Source organism: Somniosus microcephalus, chromosome 25 (assembly GCF_052327205.1).
Source record: "Somniosus microcephalus isolate GS21.2 chromosome 25, FLI_Smic_1.0, whole genome shotgun sequence".
Taxonomy (NCBI): domain Eukaryota; kingdom Metazoa; phylum Chordata; class Chondrichthyes; order Squaliformes; family Somniosidae; genus Somniosus; species Somniosus microcephalus.
This window is the reverse complement of record NC_141011.1, coordinates 32,729,850-32,746,874: the sequence shown is the minus strand read 5'-3', so window position 1 is coordinate 32,746,874 and position 17,025 is coordinate 32,729,850. Positions and strand designations below refer to the sequence as shown.

The following is a 17,025-nucleotide window of genomic DNA, read 5'->3' as shown; positions in this document are numbered from 1 at the left end:
TTGAGCAGAAACCCCGAAACCAGGGGTGCTGAGGCCACTCTTAGCCCATCGATTGCTGCCCCAGCTGCTAACTCTGCAGACCAGACATCAAACTTGGGATCTCTCTGGTCAGTGTGGTCCAGTTACAGTACTGTAGAGCATTTACCAATGGAGTCAGTAGCATTGAATATTGTAACTATAAAATCGTTTATGGAGCTTTGAACCTACTTAAGTATAAGAACAGCTGGAGAATTATTTGGTAATGTAATTGTAAACAAAATATTAAGTGGGTAACGCATGGTCATTTTCAATCTGACAGAGCCCAGTTAATGCAGTTTAGTACCTTGATTTGACCAGTGTTTGATTTTGTTTTGGCAAAGGATCACCTGGTACGACAGGGCATGAAGCCAGATCACGCTGGCTCGCTGGTGGATCTGGCCATCACCAAGTGCAGTTCCGTGAAGTATGATGTGGAGCTTGCGGAGGAGTATGTTGCCAGACAGGTAAGGAGAACCATGCCAGCGTGCTCTCTGTTTAGAGGGTGTTTTTCTTTGCGAGAGGGGGATTCGTCTTGGTATTGCTTTTTGAGGGACAGTACTTTTGTGTTGTTCATTTTTCAGGCCATGTTATCTAGTTGCTGCCTTCATTGACATGATATTGTCCAAAAATACATTTAAGGGCTGAAGGTGGATCAAGAGGAGGAGAAGAATCATTCACTGATGTGAATACAAAAATTGACAACGTACATCCTCATTGCAGCAGTGACGCTGACACAGCATGTGAGGCTTTCTCAGCGCTGAGGGCAGGTTTGGCTCTCTCAGAGAGAAACTATTATCAATAAACAAGCTCAAGAGGCAGATATTTCTGCAGCAAAGGAAGATATGAGGACACTCTTAACAGATCACAAAGAAATTTGCAAGAGACTTTAAACACCACTGCGAAGGTCCCATGAAAAACAAGCATGGTTTGATTGTCCCCAAATGAGAAATGAGGATATGAAGAAGAGGCGGGTAGAGCACTTCCACATAATCCTCAACACACCACCTCCAGACAGTAGGATCGACGTTAACTACATAGAGAAAATGGCTGAACTGGTGCCAATTGTGGTGCAATTAGAATGTATGAGCTGAGATTGGCCATATCTCACTTCAAGAACAAAGAGTCACCTGTAGAGGATCAAATTTGTGAAAAAATAGTCAAAGAAAGTGGCGATGCAAACCTTCCCACCATCCTACATCTATTTTAATTTAGTGTGGGGGGGAAAAGAAGCAACACCAAAAGTTTGGATAAATGGAATCATTGTTAAGCTTCCCAAGAAGGGAACAGAAGTGAGTAGACCAACTGGCATCATGTTACATTGCTTCCTTTCCCTAGAAAACTCTTCTGTACCATTATCCGCAACAGAATTACCACGTGGAGTGGTTGAGGCGAATAGCATAGATGCATTTAAGGGGAAGCTTGATAAGTACATGAGAGAGAAAGGACTGGAAGGATTTTTAAAATTTATTCATTCATGGGATGTGGGCATCACTGGCAATGCCAGAATTTATTGTCCATCCCTAATTGCTCGAGAAGGTGATGGTGAGCCACCTTCGTGAACTGCTGCAGTCCGTGTGGTGTTAAGTAGGGAGTTCTAGGATTTTGACCCAGCGACGATGAAGGATCGGCGATATATGTCTCAGTCGGGATGGTGCGTGACTTGGAGGGGAACTTGGAGGTGGTGGTGTTCCCATGCTTCTCCTGCCCTTGTCCTTCTAGGTGGTAGAGGTCGTGGGTTTGGGAGGTGCTGTCGAAGAAGCCTTAGCGAGTTGCTGCAGTGCATCTTGTAGCTGGTACACACTGCAGACACGGTGCGCCGGAGGTGGAGGGAGTGAATGTTGGTTTAAGGTGGTGGAAGGGGTGCCGATCAAACAGACTGCTTTGTCCTGGATGGTGTTGAGCTTCTTGAGTATTGTTGGAGCAGCACTCGTGCAGGCAAGTGGAGAGACTTGTGCCTTGTCGATGGTGGAGAGGCTTTAGGGAGTCAGGAGGTGCGTCACTTGCTGCAGAATACCCAGCCTCTGACCTGCTCTTGTAACCACAGTATTTATGTTGCTAGTCCAGTTAAATTTCTGGTCAGCGGTAACCCCGCAGGATGTTGGTGGGAAATTCGATGCTGGTAATACCATTGAATGTCATGGGAAGGTGGTTAGACTCTCTCTTGTTGGAGATGGTCATTGTCTGGCACTTGGGCGGTGCGAATGTTACTTGCCACTTATCAGCCTAAGTCTGGATGTTGTCCAGGTCTTGTTGCATGTGGGAATGGACTGCTTCATTATCTGAGGAATTGCAAATGGAACTGAACACTATGTAATCATCAGCAAACATCCCCACTTCTGACCTTATGATGGAGGGAAGGTCATTGATGAAGCAGCTGAAGATGGTTGGGCTTAGAACACTGCCCTGAGGAACTCTGCAGCGATGTCCTGGGGCTGAGATGATTGACCTCCAACAACCACAACCATCTTTCTTCCAGGTATGATTCCAGCCAGTGGCAAGTTTTCCCCTTGATCCCTATTGACTTCAATTTTACTAGGGCTCCTTGGTGCCATACTCGGTCAAATGCTGCCTTGATGTCAAGAGAAGTCACTCTCGCCTCACCTCTGGAATTCAGCACCTTTGTCCATGTTTGAACCAAGGCTGTATGGATCAGAAACATGGTCCAACAAAACCATCTGAAAGAAGCTCACCAGCTTCCAGTGAAGATGCCTGCGACAGCTCTTTAACATCAGTTGGTTTAACAAGGTGATGAATGAAAGTGTACTTCGGAGAGCACAGATGCTGCTACTGACTATAACAGCCTGGGAGAGAAGATGAACCTACATTGGCCACATTCTGAGTGCCTGACACTGGGATCCCTAAGCAAGCATAGAAATAGAATCCATGAGGGAAAAGAGCTTAGAGGTCAACCTAGAGGAACTGTATGCGTGACAATAACAGAGGATGCGGCTGAAGTGCTCCTGCAGCTACACGAGCTGGAGGCAAAAGCCCAAGGTAGAATTGAATGACATCGATTGATTACTGCTTCATGCCTCAAAGACACAGGAAGAATGATGATGAATGGTGCAGACAGCACCTTCTCTGGATCCAGGGGACATTCAAAAAATAGTTTTGCATCAGTGCTGTACATACTATCTGTCTGTTTGTCACTCTGTATGGCTCCAGTTAGCTGAACCTTTTACGAGTACATTTATGCAACAATTTTAACTGTTCAATTCGCTCATATTTCTTGTAGAGCAGTTGCTGTTTGACAAAGTAGGTTATTGTCATTTAGAGCATATATGTTCAATGTTAATACTACTTCCCATTCACAAGGTGAGTAAAGAGGTTTTTCCTTCAAATTTAGATCTCTTCCTATTGTGGGATTGATGCGAGCGCTATCCTCCCACTCAGCCAACTCCCCAACCTGCAGACCATCTATACGCTTGATGCGGTCATTTCAAAGGTCCAGGTGTCTCTGGATGAGTATTTTTCCAAGGTGGCTGCAGAAACTGACTCCCACAAAACATCCGAGATCACAAAGAATCTGCTTCCTGCAACTCTTCAGCTGATTGCCATCTATGCTGCATTTGCCAGGTACAAGTTTTGAATAATCACACAGTTTTGAATAATCACACAGCCTTTACAAGTACTGTAGTTGCTGGTTGAAATGCTGGTAGTGGCTAGATTTAGCTGGTTGGTGGGGAAGGGCCATTTGGTGTTGGCATCAAGCACATTCGGAAACTGTACAGGCTAGTTACAAAGTAAAAGCTCCCTTTGCACACCCCCATCAGCAATTTCAAGTCAGGTGTACGATGGTTAGATTCAGTGTAAGGTTCCCTCTTCTCTGCTTTAACAACATACAATAACCCTTCCACCACATTAGATGAGTGTTCCCTATTGCACCAGTGAATTTCTCCACTTTCCACGTGCGGCCATTATGTGGCAACTGTGTGTGAGCAATTTCTTGAGGTATTGATAGTTCTGCATGTGGGCTCACACTTGGTAGAAACTATGTTAAAACTCCCCAAATTTTTCATATAGGACGTTCACATTTTACAGGGAGAGGAGACTTTGTTTTTTATCCCAACAGTCTGGCTGGATTCAAGGTCAAATCACCGAAGTGTGTTTAATCCACTGTATTTCCCTGTCTGTAGACAGCATTGTTAAAGTAGATGCTTCTCTCTCTGATGTGAAATATAAGCCGCTCACTAAATGACAAATGTGCTTATGATATACAGGCATCAGCAGTTGGAGTGTTGATGTTTAACGCTGATTATAAGTGAGTGTTTTTGACAAGTTGTGTTACACATCCTGATTGGTGGTTGATTGATATTAGGTCATACCTGTTGAGGAGTCTGAGTGAGGAGGGCTCAACTGAAAGTCCAACTGAGGAGAAGCTGCACGGTTACGCAGCAGCACTGGCGATCGGATCTGCCCGCTGCAAGACTAACTCTGTTGGTAAGAACAGGAATTGCTTTAGTATTTGAAATGGTGCAACAGTGTAACCAGAGGCACAGGCATTGTTCTTGCACTTGAAAGTCTTTGTGCCAAATTTATTTTCCTTCTGATCTTTCCTTGCCAACAGTCCTCCAATACTTTGCCCAATTGACCATTCGTAATGTGTGAGCCTGGACAGTGTGTGTTGGCAGGCTGATTGCATCACAACTAAGACTATCTGTACCTGATGTCTACACACATTGATCTACAACAGAGGTTGCTGAAGATGATCAGGTGCACGAGCCCTGGCAGTTCTGCTTTTCTTTCTCTTTCTCCCTTTCCTCCCACTTGGAGATTTTGATGCTAATTGGAGTGACCCCACTTCTGTCCTATTTGAGATTAGTTAACTTGGTACAGACAGCAGTTGAACTTGGGACCTCTGTATCCTGTGTGACTCAAGGCTACAATGCAATAAATTCACTGAGTTCATGTGGGGAATACTATAATGTTCATGACAGCTGTAAAGTCTTTTTTTTTTGTAAGCATCAGTCTTCTGTGTCTACTGAAGATGGCACATGTCTTCGGGCTGCATGACAATTAGTGGGAAAACATCTTCTGATCCAGCTCATTATGGAAGGGCCAGTGATTCAGGAATAATTTCACGATTGCGATACTGAAATTACATACGTAGGAAGTCACACAACACCAGGTTATAGTCCAACAGCTTTATTTGAAATCACATTTCAAATAAAGCTGTTGGACTTCAAATAAAGCTGTTGGACTATAACCTGGTGTTGTGTGACTTCCTACATTTGTCCACCCCAGTCCAACACCAGCATCTCCACATCATCAAAATTACATACCACTGCAAAGTGGTTGGGGGTGACGGGGAGGATGGGTGCTATAGAGAGCTGGTGTTTCTCTCTGCCTGAAGTAACACAGTTGTAACTGCGGTGTAAAGTATTCTGTTCTGTGTGATGCCTAATAGTGAATTCTCTGCTTGGAATTATTCTTGTTCTCACATACTGATTGCGATTGTGTTTGCAGCTCAGTTGGTGATACAGAATCTGCCGTCCGCTGTACAGACACTGTGTGAAACATGGAACAATATCCACACCAACGAGTTCCCCAACATCGGATCGTGGGTAGGTGAAAGGTCAATCCCATCTGGCAGCGTATGCAACGGATTCGTAGCATTGGTTACCGTGCAGTGCTGAGGGATCATGACCATCCTTTGGATGGGACATAAAGATCCTGTGGTACCATTCTAACAGGATAGGGAGCCGGGCCAGCATTTCTTATTTCATCAAAAATAGATTAGCTGGTCATTTATCTTGCAGCTGTTTGTGAGATAATGTGTGCTAACTGGCTACTGTATTTTATTAAATAAGGCAATATGTTCAAAATAATTCTTGTCTTTAAGTGGTTTGAAACATTTCTGGAAGATGTGATAAGGTGCTATATAAATAAAAGTATTTAAGATGGTTGGGACAGCATCTTTCTCTCTTGCACTCACAGGCAGGTCACTTGTCAACTTGTGCTTGTATTGCCATGTTGTGAATAAACCTTTGAGGGTTATTACTTTGGGTATAGCTTGAAACTCACTACACAAGAATATATTTCTATTTGTATTATGAGAGCTCAAATTATAGGGAAAATAAAGAAAAAAAGTGGAACCCAAACTGAAAATCATTATCTACAGATAGAAAGGTCACAGTGCAGCACAGGAAGGAATGAGTGGGGCGGCTACAAGGAACAAGGTGCCTTACTTCAGGGAAATCATATATTTTGTTTTATATTCGTTCATGGGATTGTGGGTGTTGTTGGCAAGGCCAGCATTTATTGCCCATCCCTAGTTGCCCTTGAGAAGATGGTGGTGAGCTGCCTTCTTGAACAACTGCAGTCCGTGTGGTGAAGGTACTCCCACAATGCTGTTAGGTAGGGAGTTCCAGGATTTTGACCCAGTGACGATGAAGGATTGGCGATATACTTCCAAGTCAGGATGGTGTGTGACTTGGAGGGGAACTTGGAGGTGGTGGTGTTCCCATGCACCTGCTGCCCTTGTCCTTCTAGGTGGAAGAGGTCGAGGGTTTGGGAGGTGCTGCCGAACAAGCCCTGGCGAGTTGCTGCAGTGCATCTTGTAGATGGTACACACTGCAGCCACGGTACGCCGGTGGTGGAGGGAGTGAATGTTTAAGGTGGTGGATGGGGTGCCAATCAAGCGGGCTGCTTTGTCTTGGATTGTGTCGAGTTTCTTGAGTGTTGTTGGAGCTGCACTCATCCAGGCAAGTGGAGAGTATTCCATCACACTCCTTACTTGTGCCTTGTAGATGGTGGAAAGGCTTTGGGGAGTCAGGAGGTGAGACACTCACCTATATGAGGTATACTCAGAATTTTTTAGCATGTTTTTATATGATTGAAGTATCGGAAACAAAATGTTGGCATATGCTTCATGGAGGGTTTGGATAAGATAAACTTGGTGGTTGATGTATAATTGAAGGAGTGCAAGGGATTTAGGAAGGATGTTGAAAATAAAAGGGTTGCAGCTGCCTGGTAGGAGGGGAAAACAAATTCAAAGAAAAATGTGAAAAATTGGGACAGTTTTCATTTAGAACAGATGCGATTATAGGGTGATTTGGCAGAGGTGTTTAAAATTATGAAGGAATGGGATAGAATAGAAAGAAACATACTGTTTCCAACGGTTGAGGGATCTAGAATGAGGGGGCTTAGTTATAAGATTGAATAGAAGTGATTTAGGAGAAACCTTTTTACGCAGAGACTTGGATTGTACCATCAGAGTCAGTGATTGAAGCAGACACCGTATCAGCACCTAAGTAGAGTAAAGGAATAGACAAGCTGATGGGATTAGGATTTCTGCTCATGTGGTGGATAAACCCCAACATGGACTGATTGGGCCAAATGGCCTATTTATGTTTTATTTCTACGACCCCTAACCTTAGTGCTTTTCGTTATTCGGATAGGTTCTATTAGGGCTATTTATGGAATTGGAGTGGAATTTCTCTTTAAATTTGTTCCCAGTAGCCGGCACTATGTGACTATTCCCTGCAGATTTGGAATAATCTGACTTTTTCAGGAGTTTTAATGCGACTTGTTCTTAATGATTTTGTGTTCCTCGTAGCGAAATGCATTTGCAAACGACACCATTCCTGCAGAGAGCTACATTAGTGCAATCCAGGCCGCGCACCTCGGCACACTGTCCAACCAGAGCCTGCCACTGGCTGCATGCCTGAAGCATATTCTCCTGTCGTTGGTCAGGCTCACTGGTGACCTCATCGTGTAAGTCAGTTAGTGGTTTTTCATTCATGACTCTCTATTAGATCAGAGATTTCCCTGCCCCACGCCTGAAAACCTCCACTATCATTAAATTGTCTCTATCGTAGTATTGTTCACTTCAGGGATGCTGAGTTAAGTTCTCCAGTCCTCTACCTTTAGCCCTTGTGCGTGCGCCCCGGGTATTTTGTAAACCTTTTTTCCCACTGGGCCATACTCCTCTGTGACTGAGAGAGCTTCTGACCTTCTCTCTTGCTGCTTTTGAGCTGATCGCTCGAAGTGCAACAGTTCCTCCACTTGGCTGCCTGCACAAAAGCTGGTCTGTGATCAGGAGTTCCATGGGATGGGGGCAATTAACTCTGTCGCACTGGGTGGGGTGTCTTTTGCACCATCTTCCCCGACTCTGTCCCACCCTCCAAAGAAAGTCTTGTTCTTCTCTCTCTGTTCCCTGCACTAGTTTATGTAATTGCTTCTCTTCATCATACTCTGCACATTCCAATTTGAATTCGGCCCCTGTTCCGTTTCTCATGCTGTTACTGTGTCTTTCAGTGTTGTCCATACATTTGACCCTAGTCTTCTCTCTCGCAATGTTCCCGTTTTCAAATAGTTGAATTAGTTCTCTCCATTAAACACGTGTATCGTGAATTTTCTGTCCTAATCTCATTCTAGGTGGTGTCCTGATGAATTGAACCCTCCACAGGTCATTCACACGCTGCTACCATTGCTCTTGGAGACCAGCACTGAAAGTGTGTCTGAAATCAGCTCCACATCATTGGAACGGATCCTCGGACCTGCGGAATCTGACGAGTTTCTTGCACGTATCTACGAGCGGCTCATCATGAGCTGCTATAATATAATTGCCAACCACTCTGACCCCAATAGGTAACTAAAGATTCAAATTAGTAAAGGTCTGGCAGATGAGCTTTTGGATTTTGTAAAATAAATGTTCTGAATTTATAGTGCAATAGAATCTGATTATAACCAACTTAGCCAGTCGCCCAAGTGACCACTGTAACTGGGTAATCATTGTAGCTGATTCCCCATCTATAATGCAGCCAATCTTTGTAATGATAAAGCCATCAGGTGAATATAAAATAGGATATTCTAAACCTAAAACACTTGCATAAGATATGTTCACCCTAACATTGTTAATTAGCTGAAATTGTTTAGAGTGCAGATTTGCTCAGTGCTCATAAGCAATTTAAGCAACAAAACAGATAGGTAATCTGGAACAGTGTCTGATTGGCTCGGTTGGAAGAACTCTCATTTCTGAGTCAGAAGATTGTGGGTTCAAACCCCCGTGCAAGATTGAGCACATAATCCAACTTTGCACTAAGGGAGTGCTGCACTGTTAGAGTTGCCATCTTTCGGATAAGACATTAAACCAAGGTCCCAAATACTTGTTCATAAAACATTCCATCACACTATTTGAAGAAGAGCAGAGAGTTCTCCTGATGTCTTGGTCACATCCCACTCAGTCAATCATTACCACCAAAAAACAGATTGACAATCCTTCACCTCATTTGCTATTTGTGGGACCTTTTTGTACAAAAATTGGTTGCCATATTTGCCGACATAACAACACTTCAAACTTCAAAAGTAATTAATTGAATGTGAAGCACTCTGAGTCATCCTGAGGATATGAAAGCCACTATATCTTTGTTCTTCCCTATATTTTGTGTAAATATGTTTTAAATTAGGGATATCCCACTCTATACTTAATAGCTGCTTTAACATTACACAGCTGATTAATCAGCTCTTTAAATTGGTTGGGGCTGAGCACCCCTACAAGGCATCACAGGAATCCAGCACTTGTACAGCACTCCCCTCGTTCCCGGTCCTAATTAGTGCAATTGTTGGAAACCAGGATTTGAGCTTTGTATTTACAGGATTACAATAAACAGATTCTACTGTATTGGGAATAAATGTGCTGTCCTAGTCACTGATCAGTTCCAATGTACAGGTCAGGATTGAAGTCGTGCAGTAAGTCAGGATCTCCGATCCCATTGAAGCTGGCATGACCAGTATAGTCCATGTCTTGTCTGGTGATCTGCAGTATTTCATATCTTGAGTGCAGGGGAAGGGGACTTGTGCTGCATGGAATGTAACTTGTTTCTGTTGCTTGGATTTTGTACAGAAAATAGCCCCTTCAGCCACATATTGTAAGATTTACTGGTTTCAGATGAGAATGTTCAGCGTTGATGGATGTGGTGTTTAGGACTTGTATATGTACTGTGTTACTCCATATATGTGAAAGGTGAATTTTATTGGGTGACAGACATTTGAGTAAAATGTCTGGATTAGTAAGAATTTTACATTTTAAAGGCACACATTTTAAAACTGTTTCTGCCCAAGACACTGAGCTTTGAAGAACACCAGTTTTTTCAAAGATTTAGAGCTAGTGTGCCGTAAGCATTTTTTGAAAAACGACTTTATCACGTCTGTCCCCACAGTGGCCTGGATGAGACTATCTTGGAGGAGTGCTTGCAGTATCTGGAGAAGCAGCTGGAGAGCAGCCAGGCACGCAAAGCCATGGAGGAGTTCTTTTCCGAACGGTAGGTGGAGGATGCTGTGACCTGCCAGTGAAGTAGAAATGATACAAATTGGGCACTGGGAATGAGAGGAGTGTTGGACTTAGTCAAAGTTCCACTCTGCTTAATTGATTTGAAGTCCATGACCCTTTCAGCAGACCCTTTTTCCCCCCACTACTGGTGTTTATTGCTCCATTCTGCTAACTTTGGCTGTATCATGGTTTTTATTCATCTACCTGTTCTATATTTTTGTCTGCAGCATGTCATGATGCAAGTGTTTCTTCCGTGTATAGAATTGCAGAGTGATCCCAGTGTCCACAACTATCACAGCGCACAGTAACTGCTGCTTTTCTATGTGCTGTTTTCAGTTAAACAATATTTGGCACAAATAAGTGAGGCCTGAACACATCCCAATCACACCATAAGCTACCAATTGTTCATAATGAATGTTTTCTCTCCCTGCCCCATTTTTCCAGTTCCAAGCCGCATTGGGCCTGTTCCTTGGCCTGTAGAAACACCGCACCATTAATGCTTTTAAACAAAAATTATATTTACGGGGTCTTAATATTTAAGAGTCTGAAAAAACTTTTAGAAATGTAACGTGTTCAGGTGGATATTTTTGTCCCTCTGGGTAGCTGCACGTGCCTGTATTAATTCTTTTTGTTTAGGAAAGTCAAGTGCCTCATCCTGTGGCTGCTGAGTTGGTTCCCTGTCTGCGTATCAGCTTCTGTTTTCTTCCTTACAGTGGGGAACTGGTGCAGATCATGATGGCCACAGCCAATGAGAACCTTTCGGCTAAATTCTGTAACCGAGTGCTGAAGTTTTTCACAAAGCTCTTCCAGCTTGGTGAGTGGCATATTCCGTTTTCTCACCTGTTAATGTTAAAGTTGATTATAATGCATGTTACCAATCTGAAAACAATGGCGCAAGAATGTTTGGGCATTTTTGGGCTCTTGGTTTTAATTGCATTGATCGCTGGGTCAGCGTCAGCGCAGGATGAGAAGTAGCTCACTTTGAAAAGGTGTTGATAAAGCCAAGACTGAAGAAGAGAATTGAATATTTTGTTATGCCTACTCAGTAAAACCGAATATCTGTCAACACTTGACTGTGCCGTAGATGTGAAGAACTGTGTTTCAACTTATTGTCTTCTGAATTCTGTCTGTGCAGTCTGTTCCCTCGATTTCTTTCACTGTGAGCTAGGGAAGTCTGCAGGGAGCTCTATACTGCCATTCGTAGTGCCACTCCATTCCTGCCAGTAAAAGGTGTGATTTGTAAAATAATCAACCTCTGTGTTTTATATTTCTGGGCTGCAATTTATAAAAATATTCTGTCTAAGCATCTGAATGTAGATGTTAAAATTTGAACCCATCAATTACATTTCAGTGGGGCTTTGCCAGATGTGCGATCTAACTAGAATGCCCCTCGAGGCTAACTACCCAATTCCTGTGCACAGTGGCTACACTCTAACTCTCTCCTTTTCCTTCTGCACAGTTGGTTTCATACTTAGTGCTTTGACAATATAAGAGTTTGTATACTGGCTGCATTCTTTGTCCCATTTGAAGTGGGGAAATGAGAATGAAATTATTCAGGTTTGTAAATCAGGGGAATTGAGACTCTCGGACAGTGTTCTACAGAGAGCGATGATACTGAAACTGACCAGCAGTATGTTGGGGCTGTCCTAGCAAGAAGGGTGGAGTAAATTACAACAGGGTTGGGTTCAGTACTGGTTGTCCTGGCATAGCATACTGTGGGGGGGAAAAAAAAAATTCTTCCACCTTCATTCAAGTAGATTCCATGAAAGTATTTCGTTTACTCCCATGTTTAGTAAGGTAAATATTGATCCATCAGTGTTGGTGACGTCTCTCAGCAGGTTTGGAAATAGGTTATAACACACTACACTGACTTTTTTCTGTTTCAGCGGAGAAAAGCCCAAACCCAAGTCTTCTGCATTTGTGTGGCTCATTTGCTCAGCTGGCTTGCGTTGAACCCAGCCGGTTGCATGCCTGGCTAACGAGAATGACCCACGCACCCCCTAAAGACTCTGACCAGCTGGATGTGGTACAAGAGAACAGGCAACTTTTGCAGATTCTGACTGCATGCATCGTTCGAGAAAACAGGTACTTAGAAACAGAACCCTGGGTAAAGGTTCAGCAGCAAAGGCTGTGCTTAAGTTACTTTTCCTTGCACGGAACAGGTGCAGTAAAAGGTGTGGCTAAAAGCATCTGTGCAGGTACTTGCAGTAAAGGGTAAACCGGGATGGTCCAGTTGCAGAGATGGAAAGGACGCATGTTGCTGAAAGACCCCGCTTTTCCCCTGTTCTCTTCATTCTTGACCACAACTGTTCGACTGCTTAGATGATATCAATTGCTTGATGGCAAGTATTTCCTTCAACTCAAAATTCTGAATCTTAGCACTTGATTCTTTCCCCATCTCAGGCTGCTTCTTCAGACTAAACCTGATGGTGCACAACCTCTCTGCCCTGCTTGACTTAGAGTTGAGCTTCAAACCTGACATCCCTGCCACAATCGAGGCTGCCTACTTCCATTGCTGCAATATTGCTTGCCTCTGTCTATACTGCACCACGCATCCTCTGAAATGTTTTTCCATGCCTTCATCACCTCTAGACTCGATAGCTCCAGTGCTCCTTGGTAGCCTCTTGAATTCTGTCCTCTACACATTCCAGCTTGCCCAAGACTCCAGCACCTGCATCCTCTCCCACACTAAGTCCTAGTCCTCTTATTATCACAGTACTTGCCAACTTTCACTGGTTCCCTCACTACCAATGCACCAATTTCAAAATCTCTGTGTCCTCATCTACAAGTGCCTTGTGCCTCCCTGCCTCTGTAACCTCAACCAGCCATGTGCTCCTCTATGCGTTTCCACTCTTCCAATCCTGGCCTCCTTCACAGCCCCATCTCTCTGCTCCACTTCTAGCAACACTGCCCTCCGCTGTTTCAGCTCCTCACTGGAACATTCTACCTCAGCCTTTTTCCCCCTCCATCTCTCTTCTTTAAAAGCCTCAAAAACTACTTCAATCTTGCAGTGACTAATCCAATTCTCCTTCCATTCGCACTTGGAATTCTGAAGCTGTTATTTGCAAACACAATTCGGTGGCCATTCAGAAAACATTGTCCATTTAAACTTTACCAGATTATAACAAAGCATTTGGGATATTTGGGCAGCTTCAGTCAATACTGAAAACTGATAACTGGAAGGCATAGACTTCAGCCTGTTCTCTGAAACCGTTCTCTGGTAGTTTAACGTGATAGAGAATACTGATCATAAAAAAACTGCCATAGGTCACTGATTCACGGTAACATCCGACTGCACTGCTTGTAATCAATCACACCGAGTGTGAATTTTTAGTCTTCCGCACTGTGGATTGAAGGGAAAGTGATTGCTGGGACCCAACTACTGAAACCAGTATTTTAAGTTGTTTCAATGATTGACTTTACAGCACAGAAGGAGGCCATTTGGCCCATCATGCCTGTGCTGGCTCTTTGAAAGAGCTCTCCAATTAGTCCCATTCCCCTGCTCTTTCCCCCTAGCCCTGCAAATCTTTCCCCTTCAAAGTATTTATTCAATTCTCTCTAGAAAATTACTATTGATGGTTCATGATATTTAATGGTTAATTTGATGCTAATCTGTTCTTGTCTCCTCTTTAGTCAAGTTGGAGAAGGTGTCTGTACCGTGTTACTCAACACACTTATCCCCATGGCAACAGAAATGTTGTCCAACGGTGATGGAACAGGATTCCCAGAGCTAATGGTTGTTATGGCGACACTGGCCAGTGCTGGGCAGGGAGGAGGACACTTGCAGCTTCACCGGGCAGCTGTGGACTGGTTAGGGAAATGGTGAGTTTGTGATATTAATTAGGTGGGTGATTACAGTCTGCGAGTCTGGGAAAGAGGACGTGTCTTCTGGTGAACTGTCCAGACTAACGAGTATTGGCAGTGATTTTAATTAACTGTTTTTTGCACATGTTCTAAAAAGGTAATGTTTGAGGTTGAATCAAATTTGTTGCAGCGGTTTGAGTTTATTTATGTTCTAATTTGTAACCTTTAATTTCTGTGACTGTAAATCATTGTTATGTCTTTACTTTTCAGTAAGAAATATCTTTCCCAGAAGAATGTCCTGGAGAAGGTGGGAGCAAATGTAACCCAGGGGAAGGTGAGTTGGGCTGGGTTGTGGGAGGAACTTTGTAGGAAATTGCTGTGTTTTTAAATCCATAATTCCAGTTTGTAACAGAGAATATACATTTTTATAATCGTGTCCCTTTCTATGGAATTTCACCCAGTAAAAAGGCTTTTACTGATATCTTTACTGCCTATGTCGGGGTGCGGGCTGTTTAACATTTCTCTCTTGTCCTGCAGCATGTAGGCATGCTTGACTGTGCCTGCCACATAATGTCCTATCTTGCTGATGTCATGAATGCCATGAGACAGAGCAGTGGGCAGGGATCAACACACCTACTGGTGGATGGTGAGGAAAGAGCAATTGAGGTTGATTCGGATTGGGTAGAAGATCTGGCTGTAGAAGAGGAGGACTCGCAAGCAGAGGATTCGGTGAGTAGTTTGCCAGTCTGCTGGTAAATGATGCTGAAACAGTTTTATTCAATGTTCTGTAAACTGACTAACGTTATAGCTGGATCGCACACGCAATGAGTGAAATGCTTTTTGCTCCTAGGATGAAGATTCCTTGTGCAACAAGCTCTGCACCTTCACAATTACACAGAAGGAATTCATGAACCAGCACTGGTGAGAACATTTGCCATTCTGTTAAGCTGATGGAGTGAAAGGTCCAGGAGCTTTTCTTCTGGTACAGTGAGGTGGGGATGGGAGGGTTAGGGTTGGTCAAACCAATCCCAGTGCAACAATCTCTCCCCACTCCACTTGGATCTAATTCCTTACCCAACGCCAGTATGGGAGTGCCATCAGCCCAAGGGCTGCAGCAGCTCATGGTAAAGGTCCATTACCACCTTCCCAGGATAACTAGAAGAAGAAGGACTTGCATTTATATAGCGCCTTTCACAACCTCAGGATGCCCCGAAGCGCTTTACAACCAATTAAGTATTTTGGACGTGTAGTCACTGTTGTAATGTAGTAAACGTGGCAACCAATTTGCGCACAGCAAGCTCCCACAAACAGCAATAAGATAATGACCAGATAATCTTTGTGATGTTTGTTGATGGATAAATATTAGCCCAGTTCAATGTGGAGATCTCCCCTGTTCCTCTTCGAAATACTGCCCTGGGATCTTTTACATGATGTCTCATTCGCAAGATGGCAGCTCCAACAGTCCAGCTCTCCCCCGCGAAGGGTCAGCCTAGATTATGTGCTTGTCTCTGGAGTGGGACTTGAACCCACGACCTTCTGAGTCAGGCGCGAGCGCTACCACTGAGCCTCTGCTGACACCCGACAACTAGGGAGCTGTGCAATAAATATGGCCTTCGCGCACATTCTGAACAAATTTTAAAAGACACAATTAACTCTCTGTATAAAGTGTAATTAACATTCTGTATTCGGTGTAAGCAGAAATAAATACCAGTAATAGAGTTCATAGCTTTATAGATCAGAGTGAAACTAGCACATGATGTGTTTAGATGATCACTGCATTGTACTAGATATGATTATTGTCTAAAAGGTGGTGCAGTCCTTGCTTCTGTCATTGTCATGTGATTGGGCACACTTCTACTCTCTGGGGAGTGCTTATTTAATGGGATTTTCTGCACTGTGCAAATGAAGGGAGAAGGCTGCTTGATAGCACGCTGTGTTTTGCCACTATATGGAAAGGAAACTGTTCTGTGATCTCGAAGCCTGAACAAGACAGTCCAACCGTATAAACTAATATTCTCCTTTATTAATGGTGTAAATCACAAAGTTTATGTAACCTCAAACCTGTTTTAAAATTATGTTTGCTGGAGACTAAGCATGACTATGAACAAGGAAGGGCTAAACTGACTCAATCTAACCTGCTGTTTCAGGTATCACTGTCACACCTGTAAAATGGTGGAAGGAGTGGGCGTTTGCACCATTTGTGCTAAAGTCTGTCACAAGGATCATGAGATTTCTTATGCCAAGTATGGATCATTCTTCTGTGACTGTGGAGCAAAGGAAGATGGGAGTTGTCAAGTATGTGATAAAAATCATTTTTCCGAAGGGAAATAGGAAACCAAGTGGCATCATTGTACTGTCTGCCCGTCAGTGTTTCTGTGGATAAATTTGGTGGTAGCATTTCAGATTTTTTTTTTGTATCCTTGTTTACTGTTGTCTTTAAAACCCACATTACTTCTGCCAACTGGAAGGGGACAGTCTGCGCTGTGGATACGGCAGCTTTTGTGGTTAATGTTGTATCCGTGTGTTAATGGAGACACGGAATGCAGGAGTTGGTTAACAGGTGTTTACTGAACAAAGTCTGGAGGTGAACTAAAAGATACAAGACACTATACAGGCTTATATACCCGAGTGGTCACTAGCGGTATTACAGTACACGGGCTCTTAAAGGTACATACACTACAATTCCTCCCCTTTTAGATAATTAGTACATAACATTTTAAGTAATCATTAATGAACATGTTTACAAGAACAATAATTACACATTTGCTGCAGTTAATCAATTATAAGTCAGTCTCTCTGGAGGCTTCCTGACTCGGTCTGGCTAACGCCTCGGTGGTGTAGTAGGTTCTTTTGGCAAGGTCGATTCGGCTTGAATGCCAGTGTCAGGTTTACAGTCACCTTGAAGTCCCCACAGATGCGAATTTTTCTCT

The 17,025-nt window shown here is 43.5% G+C and overlaps 1 protein-coding gene across 4 annotated transcripts in view; it reads left to right on the top strand.

Moving 5' to 3' along the window:
- ubr4 (ubiquitin protein ligase E3 component n-recognin 4) overlaps positions 1-17,025 on the top strand; it is a 195,760-nt gene that overhangs the window by 37,493 nt on the left and 141,242 nt on the right. For all 4 annotated transcript variants that reach the window (XM_085967122.1, XM_085967121.1, XM_085967120.1 and 1 more), the window contains 14 exons: positions 360-482; positions 3,365-3,594; positions 4,337-4,458; positions 5,485-5,582; positions 7,577-7,734; positions 8,398-8,610; positions 10,182-10,283; positions 11,005-11,105; positions 12,178-12,376; positions 13,925-14,113; positions 14,366-14,429; positions 14,633-14,824; positions 14,946-15,016; positions 16,243-16,390. In XM_085967122.1, coding sequence (XP_085823248.1) covers positions 360-482; positions 3,365-3,594; positions 4,337-4,458; positions 5,485-5,582; positions 7,577-7,734; positions 8,398-8,610; positions 10,182-10,283; positions 11,005-11,105; positions 12,178-12,376; positions 13,925-14,113; positions 14,366-14,429; positions 14,633-14,824; positions 14,946-15,016; positions 16,243-16,390 — 2,010 coding nt within the window. The remainder of the gene's footprint in view (positions 1-359; positions 483-3,364; positions 3,595-4,336; positions 4,459-5,484; positions 5,583-7,576; positions 7,735-8,397; positions 8,611-10,181; positions 10,284-11,004; positions 11,106-12,177; positions 12,377-13,924; positions 14,114-14,365; positions 14,430-14,632; positions 14,825-14,945; positions 15,017-16,242; positions 16,391-17,025) is intronic.